The sequence below is a fragment of the Sturnira hondurensis genome, unplaced genomic scaffold (genome assembly GCF_014824575.4).
Source record: "Sturnira hondurensis isolate 20B ecotype Veracruz unplaced genomic scaffold, ASM1482457v3 Scaffold0001872, whole genome shotgun sequence".
Classification (NCBI taxonomy): domain Eukaryota; kingdom Metazoa; phylum Chordata; class Mammalia; order Chiroptera; family Phyllostomidae; genus Sturnira; species Sturnira hondurensis.
The window spans coordinates 14,136,941-14,163,471 of record NW_028074503.1 but is presented as its reverse complement, the minus strand read 5'-3'; the positions used below and the strand labels follow the sequence as shown (position 1 = coordinate 14,163,471).

General features: G+C 45.7%; 1 protein-coding gene across 1 annotated transcript; it reads left to right on the top strand.

Annotated features, from left to right (window-relative positions):
- Window positions 1-35: 35 nt before the first annotated feature.
- Window positions 36-26,531, top strand: TPGS2 (tubulin polyglutamylase complex subunit 2; the record flags this gene model as incomplete). Its single annotated transcript, XM_037036571.1, has 7 exons — window positions 36-438; window positions 3,530-3,609; window positions 16,632-16,719; window positions 18,952-19,080; window positions 22,048-22,161; window positions 23,674-23,834; window positions 24,757-26,531. Coding segments are annotated over 7 exons (1,206 nt in total), but the record flags the coding sequence as incomplete, so codon positions are not given.

Genomic DNA, 26,531 nt, shown 5'->3' with positions numbered 1-26,531 from the left:
GGCCGCCCCGCCCCGGACTCCAGGCCCCGTCCCCATTGGCCGCTCTGCGCAGAGGCCCGCCCCCGCCTGGGCGGCCGGCCCCGGTGGGGCGGGAGTGTCAGGGCGGAGGCGTCGCTGTGTCCCGCCGGCTGGGGCCGAGGCCGCGGGAACGAGCTCACCGCGTAACTGCTGCCGGACCAGCCCCGGATCCTCATCGCATCCCTGCCTCGGTCTCAGGCGGTGAGCACTACAACTCCCGGCATGCCGTGAACTTGATGGCCGAGGCTCGGGGGCGGTGTCCAACGCTGCGGCCCACCCAGCTCGCCTGTCAGGTCCCCTCCGCTGCCCCGGCCGCGCGCGGAGCGGGGACGCGAGCTATGGAGGAGCTACCGCCCCCGCCTGTGGGCTCCAGCAAGCCGCATCTGGAGAAGCTGACCCTGGGGATCACCCGCATCCTAGGTGAGTGGGGTCGGAAGCCTGAGGGGCGACTGCGGGGCGAGGCGGCGTGCACTCGAAGCCCGGAGTGGCGGGTCCACGGTGTACCTTGTGTGCCATTGGGCATCGTTCCTGCGACTTCCGTTGTTAAGGAAGAAAGGGGGAGCTTTGTCGGCATGCTGGGACACAGATCTGGGACTCCTGAAGGTTCTCCCCACTCCAGGTCCCGCCGCAGGCGCCGGTAAGCGTGGGCAAAACGTGCAAAGGAGAGACAGCAGGCACCTGACAGTTGTCAATTTGGGTCCGAGATGCATCATTGGCCAATAGAGCGTCCTTGAAGTCTTTTCTCTGGTGACAGAATGAGCTGGGAGAAGGATGCAGCCAACCTTCCTGGGCAACAACACCCACGCACCTCCGTATTATAGTCGAAAAGAGTTTAGTCTTGCACTACTGAATGGGTGTTTTCCCTCTATCGTACCTTTACGTAGCACCCACCGTTATGTTAGACTCTGGGACTACAAAGATGTGGGGCGGGGATTAACGCGTGAAAAAAATCAAAAGACCAGGTCCCCAGAAGTGTAAGAGGAAGTCAGTAATCTATTGTTGGTCTGAAGCAGCACACAGGAGGTGGTGATTCACCTAATCTGGAGAGTTAAGGAGTATACCCCACACGTGATGCTAGATTTTGAAGGACAAAAGGCCAGATAACCAAGAAGAAAGGCAGACTAAGCTGGCTGAATAGCAGGCTTGGATGCCCTACCATCACGTTTATAATGAAACCCAAATACTGTACCATGACTCATGGTCTGCCCTTACCTTTCATTGTGTTTTTGCCACAGGGTGTCCTTGTTGTATCATAAATATATTAACCTTTGCAGTTTGCTAGATCCTTCACTGAAATTACTTTCCTCTAATTCTGTCTCCCTCATTTCATTTAGCTCTCTGAATGAATATCACCACTTCAGAGAAGTCTTCCCTGATTATATATAATTCCCTTCCTTTATCACTCTTATTTCAGCCTACATTTTTTATCCTCGTGGCTTTATCACTACTTGAAATTATTTATTAAGACAAATAAGTTCTATTTATTTGGTTGCTTTTTAGGTTTGCTGTTCTTTTATATGATAGACGTCCATGAGCATAGGAATTTTGTCTTGTTCTCACCTGTATTTCCCAGTGTCTAAAACAGTAAATGAGACATGAAACACTATGATGTGGTTGGGAGAAGTGATACATTTTAGAAATGAAGTTAGAGAGCGGGGCAGGGAGAGATCTCATGAAGACCACCTCTATCCTATCTCTTAATTCTTACCCAGACTTCTGCTGTGTTACTTTTTATACTCCAGGGTTTAGTCAGATAGGCCTCCCTATTTTACAGGCTTGCTTCATTATTCTCTTTATAAATCTAGGGATTTTTCTGTAAATAAATTATTTTCTTCTGAATAATGTTTAAACTGCTCAAGTCAAGCCAACTAAATTTCCCATAAACTGGTGGTTTGATTTAAAAACCTGAATAATTAAATGACTGTAAACATTTTAAATTCCATTTATACGTTTAATATATTCTATTACACATTTCAGATGTTTGGCAAACTGGTGACACTTCAAGGGAAACCTACCTAAGGAATTCAACGACTCTGGTGATGAAACACACAGTGAATTTAGTGTCCGTTAAACATTCTCTTTATAAAATCAGACCTTGTGATTTCCAGTTAATACTCACAAATTGAAAATCAGTTATAAATAGTTTTTACATTTGTATTTTGTTTTGAAAGGATGATATGTTAAGAGGATTTTTTAAAATGAGGTAGCGGAAGTCAGTGGTGGGTATGTGGTAAGCAAACACCCAAAATCTCCTTCCTAAAAGATATGAAATAACTTTACAACTGCAAATTTCTGTCCAAAACCAAACATTTAAAAATCCTCAACAAAATACTATGAAACCAAATTCACCAATATGAAAGAGATTACCAAGTGTGATTTAGCACAGGAATTTGCAATTTGTTGAATATGTGAAAGTTAATTAATGTAATGCACCTTGTTAGTAGAATAAAGGACAAAAACCACATACTCATGCCAATAGTTGTAGAGAAAGCACTTGACAAAATCCAACACTGTTTCAGGGTTTTTAAAAAAACGCTCATCAAACTAGAAATAGTATATAGAATAGAAATCAAGTTTCCTCAACCAGATAATGGGCAGCTGAAGAAACCCCAGCTAGCACCATACTTAAATGGTGAAAAATTGGATACTTTCCCATTAAGATCAAGATCAAGACAAATGTTTTGGTGATTCCCAAGACCACACCAGGTTCGATTGTTTACTAGGAGGACTGCAGCCTTGGGAGATAGTCATGCTGTGATTTATTATAGCAAACGCAAAGGGAAGTGTGCACGTGGGGGAGTCAGGGAAAGCGGGTGCAATCACTTGGGACACACTTAATTTTTCCAGCACCGTGACAACTCGTCCACATTGTCTGCTAGGGAGGCTCACCTACACTTAGGAGTCCAGGCCTTTCAGTGTAAATCAGTCACCTAAACACCTTCTACTTAGTGTGCTCCAAATTCCAGACTCCCAGAAAGGAAGCAGGTGTTGAGCATGGAGGATGTTGTTTGCACTAACATTTAGGCACATCAAGCCATTCTTAGCAGGGAATGGTGGGAACCCTCCTGAAATCCAAGTTCCCAGATGCCAGCCAGGGCCAACCTTACAAACAGAACTTTCTAAAGCTTATGATGGGAGGCCTGCTGTCTTTACTTGTTTCTTTACATTGAGAATTCCCCTCTTACCACTTGTATTTAACATTATATTGGATGATCAAGTCAGGGCAATTAGCCAAGAAAATAAAGACATACAAATTGGAAAGAAGAAAGTAAACTATCGCTTTTTGCAGATGTTATGATCTCATGTGTTTTAAAAACTTCCTAAGAAATCCACAAGAACAAACAAACAAAAAACTCCTGCACATTAAGTGTAAATTTGTCTGGCTCTGTGGCTACGATTTAAGCCCTGTAAATGTCTACGTTCTCTGGTCTGAGCACACCCACCTGTCTGTGGTAGCAATGTGTGAAAGTGGGTTAATTGCAGTGCTACAGACCCTCTCTTTCTCTTTCAGAATCATCCCCAGGTGTGACAGAGGTGACCATCAGAGAAAAGCCACCTGCTGAACGTCATATGATTTCTTCATGGGAACAAGTAAGTGTTGCCCTGTTCAATTCTCACCTCCCAACAAAGAGAGGTCAATTTAAATGCCCACCAAGAAGGAAGGATTAGGGCAGGAAACCTATTCTTATCTCAGTCTACAGCTGCCTTCACAGTAGAGTTCACCCTTCGCCCTGTTCCGGTTCAGGACACTTAACACTCTTTCCCATCCCATGCCATTTCCCCAGCGTGGATCATCTCCTGTGAGCCTGTCATGTGGAGGCAGTGGAACGTTCAGCGCTGTGTACAACATAACTAAAAATCAAGCAAGGAAAGGAAAAACTGAATGTTAATAAGCAATGCTTATTAACATTCAGGCAGAACATGGTTAAGTATTGCAGAGAAGTACTAACCAGATTAAGAGCTAGTGTTTCCCAACCCTCCTCTGAACTTCCCGTTCATTTTTTCAACACAAGTTTTAAACTTCTTAAATGGTCCAGGCATTGCCCTTGGTGTTGAGTCCTGAGGAATCAGTGACAATCCAAAAAGGGCACTTTTTATGTCACTGTCCAAGACAGAGTGTGAATCACTGCAGGTGTAATTACAAACCAGACTGACTGCTGTCAAAGAGGGGTAATGGGAGAATTGTGAGGGGGCTTGACTTAGTCCAGAGGGTGAGAAAGGTTTTCCTCAAAGGAGTTAAGTTGTGAGAAGTTTTTAACCAGGCAGGGGAGATCCGGAAGAAGGGGCTTTCAACCTGCGTGAGGGCTTTGAGCTGGGAAGGATTACATTTTCCCAGAGCATAAAGAAGGCCCACGTGGCTGGAGCACAGGAGAGCAAGGGAAAGAGGTTGACCAGGTCCCCGGACATGTGAAACTTCTTAGGTCATCAGGAATTTGCTCTTTATCTCGGGCAGAAAGGGGAGCCATGGAAGTGTTTTAACTGGGGAACTGGAAAGTCAGATTTCTGCTTTGGGAAAATCATTGCAGCTAAATAGCAGCCAATGGATTTGACTAAGAAGCTAGAAATCACCCAGTTATATAAGGAGTGCCTGCTAACACGTATCACATAAGTTATTTCATTTAATCCTCATAATAACCCTGCAAGGTAGGTATTGATATCTCTGAGTTATAGATGAAAAAACGGAGGCTTGGAGAGGTGAAGGCATTTGTTCTGGGCTACCAAGTAGGAGGGCCTAAACTTGACCTCTCTTTGCTACCTATCCGTTCTGCTCTCCCAGACCGCTCCTCTGCTGGTGGGCAGTGCTGTGCTGGTCTTGTCTTCAGCAGCTGTGCAGGTGAAGGGTAGGTGGGTTTATTGCACATGTGCGTGTTCCGTGCGTGTAAGCAGGGCTCACCTTCCCTGGGCTTGAGCCAGCAGCAGCTTCTGTGGCAGCGCAGTGACTGGTAGTTAATGTTTCTCTGCATGACCTCAGCCTAGTAGCTCCCCAACTTTTCTCATGGGCTTACTCAGCCCCCACACCCATTTCTGCTCACAGCCCATAATAGAAAAGGAAATTCCTGAATGGTGTCTATCTGTTGAACTCGTACTGCCTGGTCAGTCAGCCTGCTCCTGGTGAGGCCGAGGCTGTGCCAGCCTGGCCTCGTGGACATGGTTTATGACATCCCTCCTGATCCTCAGCCCTTTAGAGAAAACTGCCTTGGGGCTTCTGTGTGCTAAATAGGAGACTCCTGGCTTGGAAGCTCAAGTTCATAGACCTGGGCAGGAGGATGAGAGGACAGGAATGCCTTGTCTGGTGTGGAACACCATTAAGGCTGTATCATATTATGTCACTTATGTATTGAAGTAATTTCTGAGGCATATTTCTTTCCATGTCTTATAGCAGATATTCCCCAGAACTCACTAAGATGACTTTACCCATCTGTTCCAATATTTCTTATTATCCTGTAGTTTATTCATTTGGAGCATTCCTTCCCTGGCTGCTTTTCAGGGCAAGAGTCTGCGTCTGATTTCATTGGGATCTAATCTGCCTCCTGGACAATGCAGCTTTATTGGGACTGACAGTTAGCTTAAACTGACATTTAAGGGAATATAGTTCTTGAGCTGGATAAATGGCCATTGGAGATATGAAAGAATTAAAGAGTAAGCATGAGAGAAAAAGGTTTTTAACTTACTGAGATAGTCAGTGAACATTTTCTTCAGACATACTTATTTGGGGGAATTTCTGTGAAAGCACCTTGAGTAATAAGATACATTGATTTGGAATTGTCCATCAAAGACCTAAACACAGTTAAAATATGCCATATCAAAGTATAAACATTATTAGGATCAGTAACATAAAAAGTCATTTGAGCAGTTGGTGTGTTTGAGCTCTTTGAAGGCCTGTGGGGTGCTTCAAAGCTAATGTATGAATGCAGATGATGGAAGGAGTCAGGGATGTGTATTCTGAAGGCTCATTTTTAACACCTTTTTTGTGGTTACGCTAAACAAAACATGGTAACCACAGAAAATTTGGAAACTACAAAAAGGGATTAAAAAATGAAAAGGCCTCTAGGTGTTTACAACTTAGAACCACTGTTAGAATGGTTCCAGTTGCGGAGACAGGACGGGCAATGGGAGTGGCCCAGGACACCAAGGAGCCGCGAAGGGGCAGTGACCCGTAGACTCCTCGAACTATGTGTCAGATTTACAAAGTATGTACATTGTTCTACAGGAAGATTTCTTCAGATTCGGAAAGGAGTCAGTAACCCCCAAAGGCTTAACAGCAGGTTTTTGTATAATTTTTTCATTCAAAACAGGTACGATCCTCTCTGTGCTGTTCAAGTGCCTACTTTTATCACCTGAGCAACAGAGGGTAGAAGCTTTGGGCTGGTCTGAAATACTCTCGCTCCCCTGCCTCACCCAAAGGGTTGCTGAGGAGCATGTTTCCACGGGAGAAAGCATGGCAGGGCTCCCCACTATCTCCTGCACCTGAAAGTGTCTGTGCCAGGGGACCAGGGTGTGGGGGGTCCCACCGGGCTGGTCAGTTCCACTTCTCTAGGGGACTGACCCAACGCATAGCCGCCATGTGGTGCACCTGTGTCCACAGCTGCATGGATGTAGCCAAGTCCCATGGCCCTCCAAGAAGAGGCCCACCGCCTCTGCCCTGCCCCTTTTTGCAGATGCAGCCCTCCGGTGCTCCCGTGGAGATGTGCTGTTGTGGAGGCACTTTGGGAGGCAACCTTGTGCCCGCTTGGAGTAGGAGCCTTGTGCCCGCTCTAGGCCCTGGGCTAAATAACGTGACTTACCTGGGTCTCACGGTCAGCGTCTGTAAGACGAGAGGCCTGAAGTCAGTTCTACTGAGGGACTCATCCAGATCTAATATCTTATGATTCTTTGGTGCAAAGGCAGGAAGAAAAGGTTAAAACTAAAACCTAAATGACTATGTACCTGCTGCAGTCTCATAAGGTTAGAGGAAAAAGTGAAAAACCTCTTTCTCTTTTAATGTGTTTCACCCTGCTTTGTTCTTTAAAAAGCCATTTCGGTCTGCACGGTTTTGTGCAGTTGTAATTCATGTTCACTGTGCCCGCTACCTGCCTTCTGTAATGACAGTAGTTAGTAAGACATAATGTCTACCCTGAGCTTTTCATCTTTCAAATACCGTGAAAGCATCTGCCTCTTAATTCTCCCAGCACTCTGGTGTCAGAAGAGTTCTATTATTATTAAGCATTTCAGTGACATTTTATAGCTGCAGAGTGCTGTACAATTCTTGATGGGTTAGACTTTCCAATTCCCAGGTAAAAATTCAATTTACTGATGGTGAAACTGTGGCCCACAGAGACCAAATGATTGTGCAAAATATCCCCGCTCCTTTTGGCCTCTCTCTTTCTAGTCTGCACAGAATGGGTTCTGAACCTTCTTCCAGACCTGTCCGTCACGTGCCCCTGCTGTGCATTTATCCCAAGCATCCCTGGCGGGAGACAGCAGCCCGCGACACCTTGTCACTAGGAAGCCCTCAGCACGGGATCTCACTCTGCCCTGGCAGCTCCTCTGTGTTCCTCACGGTCGGTCCCTCTCTCCCCAGCGCCTCACTTCTTCCCCCCACACTGGCAGCTCCTCCGAAGGGTCTTTCCTGTCTTTTCCTGATGAAGACAAAAACTTCACCCTCACATCTCCCTGACTGTTGAGCTATTTGTTCCTTTCACAGCCACGCACATAGAAAAATGGCCTAAGTCGGGGGACAGCAAATAATCGTCTCCTATCTGCCATCGCAGTGCTGAAAGCAGACGCGGACGGTGTGGCAATGCGTGGGCATGGCTGGGCTCCAGGAAACATTACTTACAAAAGCATGTGGCAAGGCCCAGCTGTCCAGGGGGCCTAGTTTGCTGACCCTGGTCTACATTACAGTCCCCTTGCTTCACTTCACAGTCACCCGTCATCTTCTATAACCTCTCTTTTTTTTACCACCCACCTGTGGGTACCACTCTGTCAACAACCATTGCTAAATGACCTCTTCATTGCTAAAGCATCTCCATCTCACTTAACATCCCTGCTGTGTTTCTCGCTGCTGACCGATCCCTTCTGCCCCTTGCTCTGTACTTCACTTGGACTCTGTGGCGCTGCCGTCTTGGATTCTTCTCTTCTGTTCCTTCCTGGTTGTCTCTACCCCTATAGCGCCACACCACTTACTGTTACGGGTTTGTCTCTGTGTAAATTAGGAGTATGTTTGGCTCAAAGAAATATAACAATAAACTAAGAATAGCTTAAACAAATGGGAATTGCTCTTCCTTGCATAACAAGACCTAAGGTGGACAGTTGCAGTTGGTTCATTGGCCCCGAGCACATCAAGCCCTTGTCTCTAATTCTTTCAGCTTTTTCCTCTGTGGTGGCCAAATGACTGCTGTGGTCCCACCTATCACCTCCAAGTTCAAGGCAGGGAGAAGAGTTTACATTTTAACATCTAGCTCTGGTTGCAGAGGAGGTTTCAAAAGTATTAAACTGGGCACATCCCATCTCAAAGTTTGGGCTCTGTCCAGGAGGAAGGAGAAAACAGTGGATTTGAACAGCAGCCCCGGAGTCTGCCACAGCCTCCTCTGCACCTCGCCTCCTTCCTGTTTGTGGTGCGCAGCACAGTGTTTCTTCTGTAACAGATACTTGATAAATAGATGTTGGATGAATGAGTGCATTAGGCACAACACACAGGTCAGAAAGGGTATAGAACATTTCCATGGTCGCTCAGCTCCTTTTCCACAAGCAGTCCTTAATTCCAGTCTGGAGAGTGAGGCTGCCACCGCTGCCGCCATCTCCCAAGTGAGGAGGCCGAAGCTGCAAAGGGTCCCCGCTGATCCCCCCTCCGACCATAGAATCCTAATAACTCATTAGGCCTGGGGGCACTGCTGGTTTGAAGGTTGTTTTGGCTGATGTCCGCCATCTACAGAGTTTCACAAGACACGTGGTGCCCTAAGCAGAGTGATACTGATATGTCGTTTCCTCCTGCATTTTTAGAGGGAGACAGGGGTTTGAGGAAGAGTGTGCTGCCTCTCCATACTTGAGAACTCTCCTGGGTGTCTCATCCTGTCCCTGCACAGCCCACCCAGCTTTTCCTCCCACTTCAGGGGCCCTCCTCCCTGAACTGTGACAGATGCCCTTGTCCTCTGGGCCTCATGTTTCCAGTAGGCTTTCCTGCTCCTCCCTGATGGGCGTCCTGGGCACCTCTTCCTCTGACTGGGCAGGCACGCGGAGAGCCCACCCAGTGCGGACAAGCACCTGTGGAACATGGATTTCTATGCGATGGCCCCTTTGCCATAGCCCCTTTGCCGGCCGGATCTTGCATCTGCTGCCCAGCCCCCTTCCCTGGAGAAGTGGGGAAGGTGATCACGAGGCAGCAGACGGCCTGAGCCCTCTGCGTGAGGTTCAGGCCATGCTCAGGAGGCTTCTGGGATTCAAGCTGACAGCTCCCAAAACGTCCGAGTGGCACAGGCCCCTCAGCTGGTGAAGCAGTAACACAGTCTGTGGTGGATGGAATCTTTCCAGTGTAGTGTAGAGAAACTTGTAGACAGCCTCCTCTTGAGAAGAAAAAAGGAGAAAATTGGAAATTGTATGAAAGAACCGTCATTAGATACACAGACTGCAACACTGTGTTGGGGCCACACTATTATTTCAAACACTGGTAAGCACTGTCCTCCCTTGGTCAGCTCTCCCTAAGTCCCCTCTCTAGTCCCTGTAGCCTCTCTTTCGGTCACTTTCTGCAAGTCGTCACCTTCCTTTCCTCTTCACACCCACAAACAATAGAGACTGAGCAGGGACCTGGGGGGGGAGGGCATCGACCTCAGGGGTGAGCAGACTGCTGGGGAGAAATGAAACACCAGTCACTCTGAGTCACTGGCCAGGGCAGAGGAGCGACCTAAAAGTGTCCCCTGGCAGCCACACTCACAGGGCAGGGGCTGAAGTGCACAGCAGGGCCAGTCGCAGCCCCACTGCGGGGCTGTGAGGTCTGTGGCAAGGAGGCAGCAGAGCCGGAGCACCAGTGATTTATGTGGAAACGGTGCAGGATTGGTGTTCTTTTCATAAACTTGGTTTACCTGACATTTTGTGTTTTGTATTACTATTTGAAATGTATTAAATATTAATTTTACTCATTTGTTTTCTCTATAATCCAAATAATTCTATAAAATAATGCCATTTTCTTCTTCAGTGAAATCAATTCCATAAATAAATTTTATAATCACTGATCTCAGAATCCAACTTAACAAAAGTTCACAGATAGGCATTTCCTTGTGTCCACCACTAGATGGCACTAATGATCAAAATCTCAGAGGGGATGCTGGCCTTTGGTGGTGACAGAAGGAGCAAGAACTCTGTCAGAACAGAGATAACTGTCTGCTTCCTGTGCAAGGCTCTGGGGGAGGGAGAGAGGCATTCTGCGTGCACACTTTTTTTCTCTAGAGGCACAGAGGATGTGCCATACAGCAGGCACTAGGAGCAAGCCTCAAAGTCCAAATAACATACTAAGTAGGAAAATACAGGGTGGAGCAAAAGTAGGTTTACAGTGTTTTGTATGGAAAATAATACAATACTTAATAAAAAACAATACAGGAATAAACTGTGTTTTGCATACTCACAACTGTAAAGCCGCTTTTGCCCCACCCTGTGTGTTAGCTCAAGGAGTCAGAGACTCACTTCAGTTCTGCGATATTGACAGCTATATAATGGGGAAAGGTAAGACAAAAACTGATCAGAATGCATATTTTAGTTCTTTCAAGAAGATGAAAAATCCCTTTCATTAAATCAATACATGTTGTCCATTTAATAATACAAAACACTGCTGAAAATCATTTGCAAGCTTGAAACTCGCTTCTCACTTGTAGTTCTTAAAGATGCTATGCTCTTAAAATCCTAATTACCTGGTATTCTCTCTTTCTGCCAAGCTCACACTCCCTTGCACCTCCAGTGTTTTATAAACTTGGTCTTAGAGATTATTCTTGAAACTGCATTCACAGAGTTGAAGTGACACTCGGGGTCACGTGGCTAGTGGCAGAACTGGGGAGTAAATTCAGATCATCCTGCTGCACCCTGATTTTCCCACACATTGGGTACCTGGAACAAACTGACAGCGTGACCTACAGCAAACTTGGCGTAGCAGCGCTCAGTATCACACGCCACAGGTGTCCAGTTCTCCAAAAAAGTGTGGATGCAGTTTCCAACGTACCGCCCCTCTGCCCGTATGGACATCTGTACTCTCCAGGGGTGTAATTGGCCAGAGACGACTGGTCAGGCCTGTGCACAGATAGGAGTTACCTAGGACTTAGGGCATGCTCCTGAAAGGATCCTAAGCTCTCTGTTCCTTTCCACCACTGTTTTGGATGATGTGCTATCCACAGGAAATATTTATATCCTAATGTATTTTTAAAATAATTTTCAAGGAGCTTTCATACTTCTTTCCACATCCTCACCAACACTTGTTATTTTCTTGTCTTTTTGATAATAGACATTTTGATAGATGTGAGTTGATATCTCACTGTGGTTTGATTTGCATTTTCCGGATGATTAGTGACGTTGAGCACCTTTTTATGTACCTGTTGGCCAGTTGTATGGCTTCTTCAGGGAAACAGCTGTTGAGTTTCTCTGTCCATTTCATAATGATCAGTTATTTTCTAGTGAGTCGCATTCTTTATATGTTGGTTATTATATGTTAGAAAGATTACTATATTCTTTATATGCTGGATATTAATCCTTTATCAGATGAATGATTTGTGAATATTTGCTCCTACTCTGTATAGGTTGTCTTTTCATTTTGTTATTTACTATACAAAAGCTCTTCAGTTTGTTTTTGTTTTTGTTTTTTGGTCTGTTTTTTTTTCTTTTATTGATTGTCTTTGCTTTTGGTGTGAAATCCAAAAAATAATTGCCAAGTCAGTATCAAGGAGCTTATTGCCCTCTTAATTGTCTTCTAGGAATTTTATGGTTTCAGGTCTTATGTTCAAGTCTTAGTTTAGTCCATTTTGAGTGGGAGGTTTTGGTTACTGATTTAGTCTCTTCGCTTGTAACTGGTCTGTTCAGATTTTCTGTTTCTTCATGATTCAGTCTTGGTCGGTTTTGTTTCTAGGCATTTATCCGTTACTTCCAGGTTATCCAATATGCTGGTGTATCATTGTTTACAGTCGTCTCTTACGACCTTTTGTCTTTCTGTAGTCGCAGTTGTCATGTCTCCTCTTCAGTTTCTGGTTTCATGTCAGGACTCTCTTTTTCTCAGTGAGGCTGGCTAAAGGTTTGTCTCTTTCATTTATCTTTTTAGAAAACCAGCTCTTGGCTTCATTGATCTTTTCTGATATCTCTTGAGTCTGTATTTCATTTATTTCCACTCTGATCTTTGGTATTTTCTTCCTTCCACTAATTGTGAGCTTAGTTTGTTCCTTTTCTAGTTCCTTGAGGTATAAATTTAGGTTGTTTGAGAACTTTCTTATTTCTTGACGTAGGTATTTATCACTATGAATCTCTTCTTAGGACTGCTTTCGGAGCATCCCATAAGTTTAGATACGTTGTACTTACATTTTTCATTTGTTGCAAGACTTACTTTCTTTTGTGGTTTCTTTGCTCAAATAGTTGTTCAGTAGCACTTTGTTTAATCACATACTTGTGAATTTTCTGTTTTCTTTTAGTAATTGCCTTCCAGTTTTATACCATTGTGGCCCCAAATGATGCTTGATATGATTTCAGTCTTAAGTTTACTGGTACTTCTCTTGTGGCATAATATGTGATCTGTCCCGAAGAATGTTCCATGCACACTTTAGAAGAATGTATATTCTGCTGACTTTGGATGACATTTGGTTAATATATGCTAAGTCCATCTGATCTAATGTGTCATTTAAGTTCAGTGTTTCCTTACTGATTTTCTGTCTGGATGATCTATTGTTGATGAAAGCGGAAAATTGAAGTTCCCCACTGTAACTGTGTAACTGTTTCTCCCTTTAGGTGTGTTAATATTTGCTTCATATATCTAGGTGCTTCTATGTTACATGTGTAATTATAAATTGTTATAACCTCTTGTTGGATTGAGCCCTTATCATTATATAATGACCTTCTTTATTTTTTATTACAGTCTTTGTCTTACGTAAGTATAGCTACCTCACCTTTCTTTGATTCCCATTGGAACAGAATATCTTTTTCCATTCCTTCACTTTCAGTTGTGTGTGTCCTTACATCTGAAGTGAGTCTCTTGTAGGCAACATGGGATTAGGTCTTTTAATCTTTCAGCCACTTTTTGTCTTTTGATTGGAGAATTTATTCCATATATATTTAAAGAAATTACTGATCTACATGGACTTATTGCCATTTTGTTCATCGATCTCTGGCTGTTTTATAATTCCCTCGTACCTTTCCTGTTCTCTTGCTCTCTTCCTTTGTGATTTGACTATTTTCTGTAGTGGTATGCTTAGATCACTTTTCTTTATTTTTTATGTGTCTGCTATAGGCTTGTGTTTTGTGGGGACCATGAGGTTTACATAAAACAACTTAGAGTTATTACTGTCTATTTTAAGTTGATAATAACTTATGTTTGAATACATTCTAAAGCTCTGCATTCTTATTTTTACTCTGTTTCCCTGCCACACATTAAAAAAGCTCTCAACATTTATATCTTTATCATATGTATCCATTATCAAATTATTGTGGGCTATAGTTATTTTTACTACTTTTGTCTTTCAACATTTATACTAGATTTATAAGTGGTCAACCTACCACCATGACATTATTCTTAATTTAACTATGAATTTACCTTGCCTGTGAGATTATACTTTCCTATGTTTTCCTGTTACTGATGAGTGCCCTTTTATTTCAGCTTATCAAGCTTGATAGCCCCTTGATAAAAAGGGGCTATCACAAGCCCCTTTTAAACATTTCTCGTAAAGCCGGTCTAGTGGTGACGGACACGTCAGCTCTTGCATGTTTGGAAGGCTTTTATTTCTCCTTCGGTTCTGAAGGACAGCTTTGCCAGGCAGAGCATTCTCGGTTGGCCTTTTGTTTTCCTTTCAGCACTTTGAATATATTGTGCCATTCTCTGCGGGCTGTCAGGTTTCTGCCTAAAAACCTCCTGATGGTCATATGGGGGTTTGTGACAAGTATTTGTCACTTGTTTGTGACAAGTATTTTTCTTTTGCTGCTTTTGAGATTTTTCTCCTTGTCTTTCACTCTTAATCTAATTATAATGTCTCTTTGGATTCATCTTTTTTTTTTTTTGAAGTTCTAAGCTTTCTGTATTGAGATGTGTGTTTCCTACCCCAGTTAGGGAAATTTGCAGTCATTATTTTCTTCAGATAAGCTTTCTGCCACTTTCTCCATTTCTTCTTTGGGGACCCCTATGATGCAAAAGGGTCAGCTTGGTGTCCCATAAGTTTCTTAAACTATGTCTACTGCTTTTCATTCTTTTTTTCTTTGGGCTGATCTGATTGGATGAGTCGTGTTACCCTGTCTTCTGGTTTGCTGATCCTTTCTTCTACTTCGTCTAGTCTGCTATTGAAACCTCTGTTGAATTTTTTTCATTTTATTTATTGTATTCTGCACCTCTGTGATTTCTGTTTGCTACTGATATTTTCTGCTTGTTGAAATATGCATTCAGTCTTCTAATATTCTAAATTAGAAGCTTATTCCTTAGGCAGAGCATTTAAGATAAGCAAATAGGCCTCTCTCAGCACAAGATTTCTGATTTCAGCTTCCTCTGCACAGAGCCCTGGGTGGACAGCCATGTGAGTCCATGCGAGCTCCTTACGAACTACATCTTAGTGCACTATAGCTTTGTAAGTCTCTGGGACCCAAGCCCCATTGGCTTTCAGAGACGTGCTTTGGGGATCCATATCTCAAGTAGAAGTCTTAAAAGCTGAGGTGTCAGATGTGGAGTTCTTTATTAGGTAAATCACTTATTTCTGTTTCATTAGGGTCTTTTCCTGGGGTATTATCTTGTTCTTTCATTTGGAACATATCCCTCCAATTCTTCATTTTTCTTGACTCTATGGGTTGGTTTTCTGTGCATTAGATAAAATAGCCACCCCTTCCAGTCCTGAAGGCTTCATGTGAGAGATGAGCCTTATTTCTCAACCCTGTCCGAGCTCTGAGTTTTCTCTCAGGTGTCTGTGATTGTCCAGCTTACGTCATGCGTACGGCTCCCAGCAGGTGAGGGTGGGCCGAGTCCTATCGGTGTCCCCGGGGGGAGGGCTTCCGTGAGCACCTAGATGAGGCTGAATGAAAGCTGCTTTTTAAACTATGCAAAAAGTTTGTAAATGCTCTTTCAGAGTAACACTAGGAGGCAGGCTTTTCTCTCTATTTCCTCTGCACCAAGCCCTAGTGGGTAACCAGTGGAGAACTCTTTCCTTGTTTGCTATAATTCCATTGACCGTGTGAACACCAGCCCCGCTGGCCACCAGAGCCAGGCTGTCAACAGATGTGTCCTCCGGGCAGCAGCCATGAGAGTGGGGGCACCAGATGTGTGCACAAGCTCCGTTCCCAGACACCAGCGACCTGGGGTGGGGCGGAGGCAGAATGTGAATATGGCATCTGCTGTCCTCCCCATCTCTGGAGAGGACTGCAGTCGGTCCCTACATGTTGTTAAATTATAAGCCTGGCCTGCAGGCTGCATCCTTTACCATCTGTAAATAGGCCTCTTTCAAGGAAAAACTGAGCTTTCATTCTGCTGCCTCTGAGCTATGCCTTGTGGGTCTAGCTTGTTAGGAACTGTTACTCTGTTTGTTACAGACCTGGAGACCCAGAAATATCAGCACGGCTGGCCACCAGCACCAGTCAGTCGAGGGGTGCGCTCCCTGAGCAGCAGCTGCAAAAGCCAGGGTATCAGACGTGCACAAGCCCCTTTCCCAGAGATACCAGCAACCTGGAATGAGACAGAGGAAAGCATGAAGATAGGGCCTGCTGGCCTCCTTGGTCTCTGTACAGTATTGCAGTGGCATCTAAATTAGAAGCTTAGTCCTTAGGCAGAGCATTTAAGATAAGCAAATAGGCCTCTCGCAGCACAAGATTTCTGATTTCAGCTTCCTCTGCACAGAGCCCTGGGTGGACAGTCACATGAGTCCATGCGAGCTCCTTATGAACTACATCTTAGTGCACTATAGCTTTGTGAGTCTCTGGGACCCAAGCCCCATTGACTTTCAGAGACGTGCTTTGGGGATCCATATCTCAAGTGGAAGTCTTAAAAGCTGAGGTGTCAGATATGGAGTCCCAACTCTTTGCTTCTCAGGAAGAGTCTGGGAGCAGTGAGCTCCTCTCTGGATGTGTCACCCCACCTGGGTCGGTTTTACGGTGAGTGTGTGGTCAGCCTTTCCTACCTATTTTGGTGTGAGGTTTTTTTTTGCATTTGCCTCACATGTAGGTAGGGGTCATTCAGCTAGTTTCTGGATTTCTTTCAAAGGGAATGTTCGGTATATAGTTGTATATATGGGTGCGTATGGGAGGGAGGGAGTTGAGGAGTCCACTCTGTTGCCATTTGACCCTGAACTCTCTAATAAAGTTTTGTAGACAATTGTCACAGTCTTCCTATTTGGGGCACGGTAAACGGCGCTCCCAGCGGTTTTGAGGCATAGTCCTGTGCTCTCTCTCTCAGCCCTGACCTGACGACAGCTGCCTTGTGATTCCAGAAAAATAACTGTGTGCTGCCTGAGGATGTGAAGAATTTTTACCTGATGACCAATGGCTTCCAGATGACATGGAGCGTGAAGCTGGATGGTGAGTCAGCCCCTTTGCTGTAGGGGGGGCGTCTCCCTGTCTGAGAGGTTAGATGAAACAACTTGGAGGGCCCTTATGACTTTGCATCTTTGAATCTAGACAGTTTTCATGGTTTTTTAAAAAGATTTTATTTATTTATCTTTAGAGGAGAAGGGAAGGAGAGAGGGAGAGAAATATCAATGCATGGTTGCCTCTCATGAGTCCCTTGCTGGGAACTGGCCTGCAACCCAGGCATGTGCCCTGACTGGGAATTGAACCGCGAGCCTTAGGTTCCCAGGCCAGTGCCCATTCCATTGAGCTACACCAGCCAGGGCTCATGGGTTCTTCTGAAGTGCAGTGTCCAGAATCTGTAACCAAAGCTAAACTATGCCATCATTTTTTCACCCCAACCCCCTTGCCGGAGTCCAGCCTAGACTCAATTGGAAGATTCTTGTGGAGGTTTCCTGTTGAAATGAGGTGGAGGATAAAATAACCACTACACAAAAATCCTGAGCCACCTCACATTTAAAGCCTCTGAGGACACCACCTCAGAGCAGCCTCCTCAGGGTGGCTGCAGTGACAGCTCTGGTGGTCACAGGAGGGGCTCCTTCCTTGTCACTCCCCATACAGTGAAGACCCCAGGGCTCTGGCCCTCAGACCAGAGCCCGTTCTGCTCTCACATCTCTCAGCCGGAGTCACCAGCCACCGCAGTGCTAAACGTGTCCAGGACAGACTTCGTGTTGCAGATGTGGGGGCTCATGCAGCACATCCGAGACTCAGGTCCCATGTGGACGTGAGCGGCAGTGCTGCATGTTTAGGTGCAGACTAGTAAAATTCCAGAGGCTGGGAAATCCTGGTCTCGGCCCGGAGTCCAGCCCATTCTCCCGGTCCCCAGGAGGCCTTTATTGCCTCCAGACTCCAGCCACATCCCCACATCTCCACATCTCCTTCAGTCCTTAGGAAGCACCCTATCCTCTCCATGCAGAGACTTCTATTGCGCAGCACAATAAGTTGGCAGGACCGACTTCTCCCCTTCATTGCCCCTGCCTCCTGAGTTTCCCTTCTTGGTGATTTCCAAAGCCTTCCTGTCTCTCTCTCACAGATGCGCAGGGGCACTTTTATAGTTTACTACTGAGCCTTTAATGTGCACTTTCCACTTAAAATACTGCCCTCGGATGTCCTAGAAACCATTCTTGTCACCAGTATCAGAGCCTGCCTTCGCAGCATGGCCATGGGCTGTGGAGTTTAGGGCAGCAGAGAGAGGGGACAGAATCTAGACTGTCAGAATCTCCCTTGCCCATGTCATGGAGAAAGGTTAGCCTCTTCACAAGCCTGCTTCAGAAAAGGAACGGTTCATGAAGCGTTTGTGAATGAGTCCCTCTTCATTATTACTATACCTTCTCTAATTTAATCCTCCCAACTCTTCTTCCCATTACCTTCCTCTTCCCTTATCCCCATTACCTTACCCATACTTTTACTGGATAGCTAAAGCCAGGGACAGAAAAGCCAGCAGAGGCAGCTTCTAACATTTACCTCTTTAGTGGTGTTTCCTTCTGGGACGGTCCGTGGTCTGTACCCCAGCTGTTCTAGTGGCCTCAGCCCTTCCAGTTTTCAGTAGGCAGATGTCTGAGTCTGTGTGTTGTCCCGTGTCCAGCATCCTATATTGCAAAGCTTCTGTGTGATAGGTAAGGAAAATATGCTGCCTGCATGTTTCTTATTTCCACCCTAACCACAGAAGACTGGAACTGAGCAAGAGTCCTGTTAAGTGTTCTCCACTGAATAAGGAAAAATGAAGTAGAGGGTGAGATATTTTCCATTGTGAAAGCTTAAAACAAGCAGAGTAGAAAGAAAGGTCAGGTATGCAGTCCAAGCTATTTCTGCTTCGAAGAGTACACATAACTTAATGCAAGGGAAAGAAGGAGCAAAATCAGCTTTAAGTCCTTTGCTCTTCAAACAGGACTCCTGCCCTAGATTTCCCAGTTCCTCTTGTGTGTCCCCTTTTAAAATTTTCTTCAATACTATGCCCTTGCACATGCCATGGGGACTCTTCACCCGTGGCCCCAGTTGCTTTTTTGCATGAAAGGCAGGTGCTTTAGAGCATGTAGTTCATCGATTCTCTTCTTTCCACTTTGTATCAGATGCCTCAGCCCTAGGATCAAACAATAGGCAGGCTTAGGTTACTTAAGCAGAAGTCCTGCTGATAACCATGTTACTAGGCTGTTACTCCATGTATTCTTTTTAATGTTCCCATAGAGCACACCATTCCGTTGGGCAGCATGGAAATTAACAGTATCGCAAAACTGACTCAACTCAACCAGTCTTCCATGTACTCACTTCCTAACGCACCAACTCTGGCTGATCTGGAGGATGATACACAAGAAGGTACTGGGGGCACTTCTGCTCTGAATTATTGATTAGCCTGCCTGTTTCCCTGTGATAATGCTGAAAACCGTGGGAAGATGATGTGGCATTGTGATGTGTTCCCCCAAGCCCTTTCCAGCTGTGGCTTCTCAGGACCATGGAATAAGACAAAAACAGCCTGTATCAAAGGAAATTTCCATGAAGGAATGCCAGGGTTGGGATCCTTTTTTTGTCTCTAGCGCACACTTCAGTGTCTGGCACATCGTAGATACTTAATGAATACTTGGTAAATGAATGAATGTTACAGATTAAACTCCACTCAGCACTTCAATATCATGAGGTTGCTGGGAACCTGGGAGTCTAAATGCAGCTCCCTTCCTCCCTCCAAGCTCTTTATCACTTCTGATTGAAATGCCTAATAATTAAAACAGCTACTAAAAGCTTTGAGCAAGTCTGAGAAGTGAGGACTTCATCAGTCAGAATTGTGTTTGGCTGCATATAACAGAGACCCAGTTACAATGTCTAAACTAAACACATTCTGTTTTTTAACAAGAACTCTGGAACCAGGATACGATAAAGTCTCCCTTTGGCTTCCCCGTGAACCACTCTTAGGTGTGGTTTTCATCCCCATGGTGAGAACTGTGGGCTTTACCTCCAAGCTTCAAATCTATGTTCTAGGCAGGAGAAAGAGGAAAGGGCAAAAAGAAAACCTGTCTCTTGGCAGAATCTTTTCCTTTTTAATCAGAAAAGCAATAGTTCTCTCACAAGCTCCTCCTGGTAGCCGTTGGCCAGAACAAAGTCAAAAGGTTACCCTACAAGGGAATGTGAGAAGCTGTGTTTCACTGTGCAGTATTGATTGCCTCGTCAAGCAGAATTGGGATTTAAATAAGAGAAATAAAAGAGCAGAAAAGAGAATGAGTATTGAGTAGGCAACTAGCATCTCTAATACTAAGGCCTGGGGGTGCCTTGAAGTCTTGACAGAAAGAACTGATACAAGGCTTTCTCCTTCGACTGGACAGGCTGCTGGGCAGTGTTGAGATAGGAGGAGTCCAGCAGCTAAAACTGGAAAGTGATGGACCCTGGGGAAAGCCTGTCACTCGGAGATGTGTAGAATTCTCCAAGGTGGGGAAAAAGTCACACTGACTTCATCTGCGTGTGCTGGGGCCCACTAACCTCTCGAAGACAAAGTCGGTAAATAGGTGGACTGGGTCTTCCCGACCTTGAGGCTGGAAGAGTGGAGGTAGACGAGACCCCAGAGAGGGCTGCAAGGGGCCTCAGCAAAGGACCGAGCTGCGGTAGAGACCGTACATATAAAAATGTACATACCTTAATTACAAAATACATTACTGCTAAAAAATGCTAACCGTCATCTGAATTTTCAGTGAGTCATTGTCTTTTTGCTGGCAGAGGGTCTTACCTTCAATTTGTAAAAAATGCAAATATCTGTGAAGCACAACAAAGCGGAGCTCGATAAACGAGCTCTGCCTGTAGTGAAAACACCAGAACCTAAAGACGTGCCCAGAGGTGGTTACTGCAGCGCTCACAGCAGAATGACGCCGGGTGGGTGCCTGTCAGTAGGGTGTGGTGGGGTAAGTTAGGGTGCACGTGTTCCCACGGACTACCCAGGCAGCCTGAAAAAGAACACACTTTAGTTACACCAGATGTTGCAGAGGGCTTTTCCTGTGGCCTCGTTGCAAGATTCGGATAACGTGTATGATACCCTATTTTTACACAACGAATACTCTTGATGGTGTTTATGTGTATATCTGTGTCTGTCTAGGACCGTGTGAGATCAAGAAAAATGTAAAGGTAGAACCTCTAGGGAAGGGAAAGGCCAAGTTTTCAAAAAAAGAAACATTTTAAATTAGAAATATAAATTTTTAAGTTTTTTTTTAATTTTTAGAGAGCGGAAGTTAGAGAGGAAGAGGGGGAGAGAAACATCAATCTGTGGTTACCTCTCGTGCACCCCCCACCAGGGGACCTGGCCTACAACCCAGGCCTGTGCCCTGACTGGGAATCAAACTAGTGACTCTTTGGTTCGCAGGCTGGTGCTCAATCCACTGAGCCACACCAGCCAGGAGAAAATAGAAATACTTATACATTTATATTGAACTGATGTAAATATGTGTATGTACATATATAACTCAAAATGCTATGTTTGTACTAATACTCACCTTTATTGTACATTAGCTGTAATGAAAGAAGCAGGAGGGAGGGTTTGGGGGGCTGGCATTTCTAAGAATTTATCCTTTTTCTGCTACTCCATAACATTTGATTTCTGGGTGGGTATTTCTAACTTGAGCCAGACTTAGTATTCATCATAACACAGTTAATGATAACATAATTAATTTTTTGTATTTATTCGAGACTGAGGATAGGGGATTCTAATCAAAAGATCATAAAATGCCATAAATAAGGGGAAAGCAGTTACGTGGGAAAAGAAAAAGCTATGTCAACATCAAGCCATGCAGATTTCTCTGCCTCTGTGCGGTCCCAGGCCCAGAAGTTCAGTTTGTTTTCCTCGTGTCCCTGTTGCTCGGATTCATGACTCTGTCTATTGGTAATGGGGAGCCCAGACAAAAGGCCTAGGAGTGTCCAGCCTTTCGGCATATATGGGCCACCCTGGAAGAAGAAGAGTTGTCCAGGGCCACACACTAACTACAGTGTGACACATAATCACAAAAAAAACCTCATACTGTTTTAGGTGAATTTATGATTTTGTGTTGGGCCTCATTCACAGCCATCCTGGGCCACGTGTGGCCGGCAGGCTGCAAGTTGGACACCTCTAGTAAGGTCCAGGGCATTCAGAGTAGAGAAGTCATTTGACCCACATTTGAAAGCAATATTTAAGAATAGGTCTAGGAAAGGATAGCTAGGCTTTTGGCCGCATTTTTGTTTTTGTTTTTTTAACTCTATCTAAGCTGGATGAGCAAGTATGTGTTGGTGTTGAGCATGTTTGAACATTACCGTTACCTTCTGGGTTTGCAGCCTGTGAGAACCAGCCCAAGAAGCCTCACTTTGATTCTCGCAGCGTGATATTTGAGCTGGATCCTTGCAATGGGAATGGGAAGGTTTGCCTTGTCTACAAAAATGGGAAACCAGGTAAGAGCCATTGACGAGCATGGCCCTATAGTTTGGTGTAGCTTTGGCTGACCTTGCTCTCCAGCCATCACACAAAAGGCCCATTTCTCCCTGGCTTCTTGAGACACACCACCAGGTGTCTTAGAGGTGCCGAGACCTCTCTGGGCACCCCCCCCACCCCGCTTAAATAATAGGCTCTTTTAAGCTATCATGATTTGTTATCGAAAAATAATAGGATTGGAATAGCAAGTGGATAAAAACTAAAAGAAATTATCATTCTGTTCCTAACTCCTCCAGCAGAGCAGGCTCATGTGATAGGAAAGTATCCAGGAAAAATATTACCTTTCTTCGATGCTTCTTTATGTAGGCCAGTGAACAGCAACAGAAACTTGTATTATTACTAAAGGCTCTGGCCCCGTGAGCAGAGGCCACTACCTGGCTGCTGTCACCAAATCGGGCCCTGGCCTAGGGACCATGAAACCACAAAGCTGGACAATGTCCAGCCATCTTCAAGTACCTCTCTGCCTGGTAGGGTAGAGAGGATTTTCCGTACCTCTGGAGAGAGAAAGATGGTTTCAGCTGTAGGAATCTTTGTGAAATAGGTTTTGAGTTGCATCTTGAATTATGGGTAGGACTGAGACATTTGATGGAATGAAATGGGCATCCAAGCCAAGAGATAAGAGTAAAAGCCATGCCGTAGGAAAAAGCCACTTACTGTGGGCAAATGACAAAAAAAATCACTGGACCCCCAAGGTTTACCTTGTGGGTGAAGAGGCAATGAAGCCAGAGGGCCGGTGGTTCCCCTCCGTGTGAAGTTTTGAAAGCCAGGTGAAGGAGTGTAGACCTAACTTAGAACAGAGTAGGGACTTGAGGATGCTCAGGAGAGTGGCAGGATTCAAGTGCAAATGTTTGAGACCACAAGCAGTTTGGGAAGAGGAAGAGAAAGAGACTGGAGGATGGAGGCCACTTAGGGAATGTTACAGCCATTAGACAGGAGATGAACTGGGGAGGCCCGCCAGGAGTAAGAGTGCAGGGTGAGAAGCAAGTGAAAGGCAGGACCTGGAACAGTTGAGCCCAACCAGGACAGGACACGTCAGCACAGGCAGGAGTCCCAGGACAGGCAGCGGGTCTGGGCTCCTCCAAGGTGGCTTCTCACGGCACTTGCAGTTCCTGACAGAGACCTGTTCAGGAAGCCAGAGCCATTCAGAGTTTCCTCCGTCAGGAAGGCCAAGACCACAGAGTGTCCCCACAGGGGGAGGGGCGCCGCTGCTTGGGTAGCTTGGTGCACAGAGGGCCAAAGCCCAGCAGGTAGGTCAGTGGATCGGCCAAGAATTTATTAAAGAATACCAACGAAGCTAACAGAGGCCACTGGGAATGGGACTGGAGGTTGGATGAGAAAAAAGGAAACTTTCACATATGTTTTACCATCCCCTCTACTATTTGGGTTTTTGAAAACCATGAGTATATATTGACCTTACAGATAAAAGGAAAACATTTAAGCCATCCCTTCATTCATTTCCTTTGCTGTTTCAGCACTAGCGAAAGACACCGAGATCTGGTTCCTGGACAGAGCGCTATACTGGCATTTTCTCACGGAGACCTTCACCTCCTACTACCGCCTGCTCATCACACACCTGGGCCTGCCCCAGTGGCAGTATGCCTTCACCAACTATGGTGTTAGCCCGCAGGCCAAGGTAAGGACCACCTGTCGTCTCGAACTGTAGAACGTATTGGGATCTTCTGGGGAAATGCCTACACTGCAGATTCTCAGCTTTCCCGTCTGATTCAGGAGATCTGGGATGGAGCCCAGAGACCTGCATTTGCAATAAGGCAGGTGATTCCACCTCATTGTACATAACCTAATTAAGTGGTTCCCAAGCTTGGCTGTGCCTCAGGGGAGTGTTTTCTTATTAAATTCTGTCGGGGCCTTAGTCTGACTGGGTTTTGGACAGGCAGTACACGCACACAGGAACGGTGAAAAGTCGGTTGTGTCCCCACTCTCCAGCCTCCAGTGCGCTTCCCATGGGCAGTCACTGTTAAGGGTTTCTCATGTGCCCTTACAAGATACTCTGCTGCATGTGGGTTTCGGTTCCTTTTTTCTAATTCACAAGTGCAACACACTGCTCACATTGTTGTGCCCCTTCTCTCCACTCCACACTCCGTCTTGGCGCTCACTCCGTATCACACAGAGAGAGCTATCCTTTTTAATGATACAGGGCATTCCCAAGTATGGATGTGCCCCACTGTATTACAGATCCTGTCAAACCTACCTGATGGGCAGTGGCTGGTTTGAGGGCAGAACAATTGGAAGGACACTGTCCCCTGGAGATTTGGGACCTAGCATCCCAGGCTCTGGGCTCACTAGATTAGAAGGAAGGAAGTTTACTCAGATTCTTACTCTTCATGCCACATTTACTTTAAAGGTTACAAGATCGCATAAAGTAATGTGTGTGTCATCACGTTCACTTGAAGAGCTAAGAGAGTTTTGAAGAGTTTTTCATTAGAACTTACTCTCTTTGCCTCACCTCTCTAGCTCTCTACCCTGGAACCCCCCTACAGAGCATAAACAAGGACATGTCTCCTTTGACTGTGACCACTTCCATTTCTGCCTTACAGCAATGGTTCAACATGTATAAGCCCATCACCTACAACACAGAGCTGCTCTCTGAAGAGACCGACTGCTTTGTGAACAAGCTGGATCCCAGCAAAGTGTTCAAGAGCAAGAACAAGGTCTTAATCCCCAAAAAGAAAGGGCCGGTCCAGCCGGCAGGTGGCCAGAAAGGGCCCGCAGCTCCTCCCTCCACACCTAAGTCCCCCTCTGGCTCTGGAAACCCTGCCCGGAAATGACCGCCTCCAGCTCCCTGACAGCCCCACAGGGACGATTTCCGTGCACAGATGCCCCCGGCAGCCCCAGCCTGAGTGCCTCCTCTGGTCCGAGTGACCGACATCCCAGGCCCGTTACTCCCATTAGCGTGAGCCGGGAGTGAGAAGGGCACACTCAGGCCTCCCGGTCTCCCCCAGTCGCCCTCTCATACCCCTCGCAGCAGGTTGTGCCACCCCTGCCTCCAGAAGCTGGGGAGGGTTTCGGATCTCGCTGAAGTGGCCACATTGTTGGGAGCTTCCTCTCTGCCCAGCCCCAACCCCCCACCATTCAGCAGTGATTAGAGGAGTCCCCCCAAAACTGCTGGTTTTGACCCATGAGGCATTAGCACTGCAATGTTCAGTTGGTGGCCACTAGGCACATGAGGCTATTTAAATTACACTAAAAATTCATTTCCTCATTATATATATTACGTTATAGCCACATTGTGGATATTCATGTGACTAGTGGGTTCCATACGGAAAGCGCAGAAATAAGGGGACATCGAGTCCACCACAGAAAATTCTGCTGGACAGCACAGCCTCACATTCGCACTGCTTCTCCGGTCACTTAACTTGTTAGAGATGTTGATACCTTAATCTGCTGAGTCGTAGCCTTCCGTGTAAACTCTTGAAATTATGTTTGAATGTTCTTTATATCCTTCACCACAAATGTCCCTCTGCTCATTTCGTTTTCAGTTTCCTATAAAGTTTCTTGCTTCCAGTTTTGTGTTTGCACTTTTACGAAAACTGTCTTTCTCAGTTGTTTGGTTTTTTCGGGGGAGGGATTCCGCTGCAGCCATTTCCAAACAAACTCCGGAGAGCCGTTTTGCAGGACTGCTCATAAAGAGCTTGGATGAAGCCAGCCCTGTGGACAAGAGCGCTCCACCTGCTCCGCCTGCTCCCAGCTGCTCAGCGTCCGTGGAGTGACTGAAAGGCAGACAGGGTACAGGTTACCAAGGGCAGCAGCTGGAGTTCAGACTTCCAGAAGTTTTTGTTGTTGGTCTTTTTTTGTTTGTTTGTTTGGTTTAGTTTCTCTTGCCGGGTCTGATCAAATCAAAAGAACCAGCACCAGATAAGAGATTCCAGCCTCCTCCAAGACAAGTCCAGGTTAGAGGGGCACTGAGAGGTCACGTCACCTTCCAGGGTGGTGGACACCCTTCATATAGTACTTGTGCAGAATTCCTTTAGTTCTGATTTAGTACTTGTTTTAACAGCAAAGGAGCAGAGGGGCCACGAGAGCAATGGTGCCCTTCTAAGTGGTGGCAGTCAGTGCGGGTCCTCAAAGGGCTGTGGGCAGAAGGGGCTTCTAATGAGGAAGGCTCAAGAGCTGCTCGGGAGGGGCCGAGCCGACTGTCTGATACACAGGACCCAGTTCGAAGTGTGGGTAGAGGTCTCTGGGTCAAGCGTCAGGAAACTGTCAGGAAAGTTACTGAAACATTTTCCTCTCTCCCATGGTCTCTCCGCAGCGTGTTACAGCAGTTTTTGCTCCTTAATGATGTTCTAAGTAAAATTAAAATTTTGAACTATCA